General features: G+C 32.5%; 1 protein-coding gene across 1 annotated transcript; it reads left to right on the forward strand.

Moving 5' to 3' along the window:
- Nucleotides 1–825: 825 nt before the first annotated feature.
- Nucleotides 826–4,338, forward strand: LOC133032036 (uncharacterized). The gene is made up of 4 exons (XM_061105853.1): nt 826–2,847; nt 3,057–3,337; nt 3,427–3,517; nt 3,598–4,338. The coding sequence occupies exons 1-4, from the start codon at nt 826–828 to the stop codon at nt 4,336–4,338; spliced, it is 3,135 nt and encodes a 1,044-aa protein (XP_060961836.1).
- The last annotated feature ends 304 nt before the right edge of the window (nt 4,339–4,642 follow it).

Genomic DNA, 4,642 nt, shown 5'->3' on the forward strand with positions numbered 1-4,642 from the left:
ATTTATGAAAATAATAATTATTGAAAATATAAAATTTTGCCTTTTAATATTTTAATAATTTAGTGTTATTTTGTAATTATTTTTAAATATGTGGTTATTTATAAAAAAGAAATTAATTTTTTAAAGAAAGTTATGTAAATAATAAATTAATATTATTGATTAAAATAATTAGTATTTATATAATAAAATAATTAACAAACATTTGAATAATTAGAAAAAACTTTTTTATTAAAAAAAATATTTTTTAAACAAACTTAAATTTAATTATTTATATTAAGTTAATTATATTTTTTTAATTTTTTAAATAATATGATAACTAAATTTATTTATAAATATATTTATGTAATTATTAAATTGATATATTTATTTATAAGTAAATTAAATATTTATATAAGTAATTATTTAAAAAAAATTAGAGAAATAAAATGAGTTTATTTAATAGTATTGAATATTAATTTTAATAAATAAAATATAATTAAAAAATTCGTAAATGAATTTCATGGATTAATAATAAATATAAAATAAATTGCTAACTAATATTTCATAAAACTTTAACCAAATGAAGTCTTTAACCAAATAAAACTTTAAACAATGTTGGTGTACACTTTGTTTCAATATACTAAAAATAAACTTTAACCAAATAAATTACAATGTTGATTAATTTTCTTTTGCTAATAAAAACAAATTACAAATAAAATTTCTTAAAATAGCATAAGCTTTTAATTAATTTATCAAGTCGAATTCATAAAATTTCATAAAATAGCATAAGATTTCAATTAGTTTATTAACATTGCTTAAACTCATAAAACTTTAAAATTCTTTTAGATGACGATTGATAAGTCTTGGATTTCTTGGAGAAAACGCGGTAAAGAATATTGGGAGTGTCTACAAGTATTTTTGGCGATGGCTTCAAATTATAAAAATTCTGATGGGAAAATTAGATGTCCTTGTGTTAAGTGCTTAAATACTCGATTTGAGCCTTTAAACATTATGGAAGCGCATGTATTTGATTGGGGTTTTGATAATGGTTATCAAAAGTGGATTTACCACGGGGAGTCAGAAACAGAAGTTGTTGCACAGACGGAAGTTGTTGAGTATATTTTAGATGATGAAGATGACGAGATGATTCCCATTGTTGAAGATTTCATTCGACCAACAACTGAAGATGTTCAACGCAATTCTGATTCTTTTCAATATTACGACGAGTTATTTGAAGAGATTGAAGCTGAATTGTATCCTGGATGCCATTGGATTTCTTCACTTAACTTTCTAGCAAAGTTATTGCATTTGAAAGTTCGTGGAAAAATTCCTATCGGCGTATTTGATGAATTATTAAAATTATTGAATCTTGCTTTTCCGAAAGGAAATAAAATTCCATCGACATACTATGAGGCTAAAAAGAGACTAAAAAAATTAGGTTTAGGCTATGAGTTTATTCATGTGTGCGAGCATGATTGTTGCTTGTTTTATAAAGAGCATGCCACTAAAGATGCTTGTCCAATTTGTGGAAATAGTCGATGGATTAATTCAACTAAAGCTAATGGAAAAAGGGTGCCACGTAAGGTGTTGCGCTATTTTCCATTGACACCTCGGTTGAAAAGATTATATGGTTCAAGACATACTGCAAAACACATGGTATGGCATCATACTGGAAAATCGAAGGATGAACGAGTGATGCGTCACCCGGTTGATGGGATTGCTTGGAAGGACTTTGATGCTAAACATCCTGATTTTGCCAGTGAACCTAGAAATATTCGCTTAGGTTTAGCTGCTGATGGCTTTAATCCATTTGGCAACATGAGCCTAGCATATAGTATGTGGCCTGTCGTGTTAGCAAACTATAATCTTCCACCTTGGATGTGCATGAAAGACAATAATTTCATGTTGGCCCTACTAATTCCTGGACCAAAATCACCAGGAAAAGACATGGATGTTTTTCTAAGACCATTGGTGGATGAGCTGAAAGAGTTGTGGGTTGATGGAGTTGATACGAGAGATTGTAGGACAAACACCGTGTTCAAGTTGCGTGCAGCCCTTTTATGGACTATTAATGATTTTCCTGCTCGAAGTAGTTTGTCTGGATGGAGTGGTCAAGGATACAAGGCTTGTCCAACATGTAACGAAGACACTTCTTCGATACGAGTGATTGGTAAGACATCATATGTAGGTCACAGAAGATTCTTGCCCAGTAACCATCGATTTAGAAGGGACACCAACTTTGATGGAGAAATTGAAAGAAGACATCCACCAAGACGTTTTACTTGTGAGGAAATTCTCGAACAAGTAAACAAACTTGTGCCACAAGTTCCTGGAAAACATGACCAATTTGGTGGTGTAAAACGCAGACGAGTTGCAGAAGATCAAAATTGGAGGAAAAAAAGTATCTTTTATGAGCTTGAGTATTGGTGGTCAAATACTTTGAAACACAATATTGATGTGATGCATGTTGAGAAGAATGTGTGTGACAGTCTGTTGGGCACAATCTTGGACAATGAGAAATCAAAGGACACAACTAACGCAAGACATGATTTGAAGAAATTAGGAATAAGGGAATGGATGTGGATTTATGAAGATGATAATGGCAAGTTAATGAAGCCACACGCCCCTTACGTCCTCAAAGCTGATGAAAAATTGAAATTTTGTCAATTTATCAAGGATGTGAAGTTTCCTGATGGATTTTGCTCAAATTTGAAGAAGAAAGTGAACAATGATTTATCAAATGTTCTTGGATTGAAGTCTCACGATTGTCATGTAATTATACAAAGATTATTGGCAATTGGTGTTCGTAAGTTTCTCCCTAAAGATGTATCGACAACTATTGCTGAATTATGCAACTTTTTCAGGCAAGTATGTTCAAGAACCATAAACTTTAAAGATATGGAGGAAGCACAAAAAGACCTTATTTTGATATTGTGTAAGTTGGAGTTGATTTTTCCTCCAACTTTTTTTGATATCATGATTCATTTGGTCTTACATTTGCCTGAAGAAGCAATTTTGGGTGGACCTGTGTTTATGAGATGGATGTACCCTTTTGAGAGGTACATGAAAAATTGAAGAATTATGTTGGAAATAAAGCTCGTCCTGAAGGGTCAATAGCTGAAAGCTATGTTGCAGATGAGGCATTGACATTCTGCTCTATGTATTTTAAGGGGGTAGAAACCAAGTTTAACCGACTTAATCGCAACGAAGATGAAGTGATTCCTAGAAATCTTACCGTCTTCCAATCACAATGTCGTCCCTTAACAAGATCAAATATCATGCCTCTAGACAGAAAGACTCGTGAAAAGGCTGAGTGGTTCATCTTTGACAATTCACCTGAAATCAGACCATATTTAGAGTAAGTTTTTTCCTTTATCAATCTATATTTGGTCTTATTCTACATAGTCTTATTTAACATTTAACATAGTGATGTTATATGACTTACAGTGAACACTTAGAAGAGATAAAACTTCAGTACCCAGATGGAGATCATAACATTTTACACAAAAAAATTTTCCAGCGATGGTTTCATAAGAAGGTGATATGAGTGATTCAATTATGATTTGAAAATGATCATGATTAATTATGAGTCATTCTAAGATAATTTTGTTCATTTAGATATATGATTTACACAAGCTTGGATCATTGGAGAATGGTGAAGAGTTGCTAGCTTTAGCATGTGGGTCAGATCACTTAGTAACATATTATGAAGGGGTTTTAGTGAATGGTGTTCGTTACATGGTAGCTGAACGTGATAAGAAGCGTACTACTCAGAATAGCGGTGTCTCCGTGGCGGGAACAGAAGGATTCAATTATTATGGAACCTTAGAAGATGTGATGATGTTCACTTTTTGTGGTGTGTATTCAGTGACATTATTTCGGTGTAAATGGTTCAATACCAATCCACAGAGGAAGAAAACAATCATTGAGAATAACATCATTAGTATCAATGTTAGTGGTGAATGGTACAAAGATGATCCATTTATACTTGCTACCCAAGCTAAGCAAGTATTTTACCTCGATGATTTGCTTAGAGGTAGACATTGGAAAATAGTCGAGAATGTAAACCACCGGCAAATTTGGGACATTGAGCAGGATGAAGATGATGAAGATGTTGTACATGATTTAAGCTCATCAAATTTTCAGTTGACTGTGGATCTAGGAGAGTTAATTTTGCAACCTTCTGAAGTGGCGACAATAATTGATACTGCACAAAATTTGAATCTAAATCAGGCTGATGAAAATGATGTGGATGGTGACGCTGATAACGTAATAGATGACGAAGGTGACGAGTTGCTAATTGATCGATGTGAAGACGATATTGTTTCTGAAAATGATGAGTGTGATAGTGACTATTAGTTTACATATGTTATTAATTTGTTTGTAATAATATTATAAGTGATGAATTTGATGATGTTAATTGTATTTCAAACTATAATTATTTTTGGTAATCTATATTTATACTAATTTAGTCATACAACTTTGCTATTGAAGAGTCATAATGTCAGCCGATGTAGCTTCTTCTCACGGGGGAGACGGTGGAGGTTTAGATCCACCTGATCCTAGTAGAGTACCCTCAGCCTGCGAGGCAGCACCACCGCCCAAAAGAAAAGGTCGTGGTCGTGCTACTAATATACCACTAGAGGCTCGCAGACGTGCGAAT

The sequence above is a fragment of the Cannabis sativa genome, chromosome X, assembly GCF_029168945.1.
Source record: "Cannabis sativa cultivar Pink pepper isolate KNU-18-1 chromosome X, ASM2916894v1, whole genome shotgun sequence".
NCBI classification, from domain to species: domain Eukaryota; kingdom Viridiplantae; phylum Streptophyta; class Magnoliopsida; order Rosales; family Cannabaceae; genus Cannabis; species Cannabis sativa.

Bases quoted from the DNA above. Each gene is read 5' to 3' on its own strand.
- LOC133032036 (XM_061105853.1), top strand. From the start codon at position 826: ATGACGATTGATAAGTCTTGGATTTCTTGGAGAAAACGCGGTAAAGAA. The intron at 3,338-3,426 runs GTAAGTTTTTTC...TATGACTTACAG, and splicing joins GAAATCAGACCATATTTAGA to TGAACACTTAGAAGAGATAA. The intron at 3,518-3,597 runs GTGATATGAGTG...TTGTTCATTTAG, and splicing joins AGCGATGGTTTCATAAGAAG to ATATATGATTTACACAAGCT.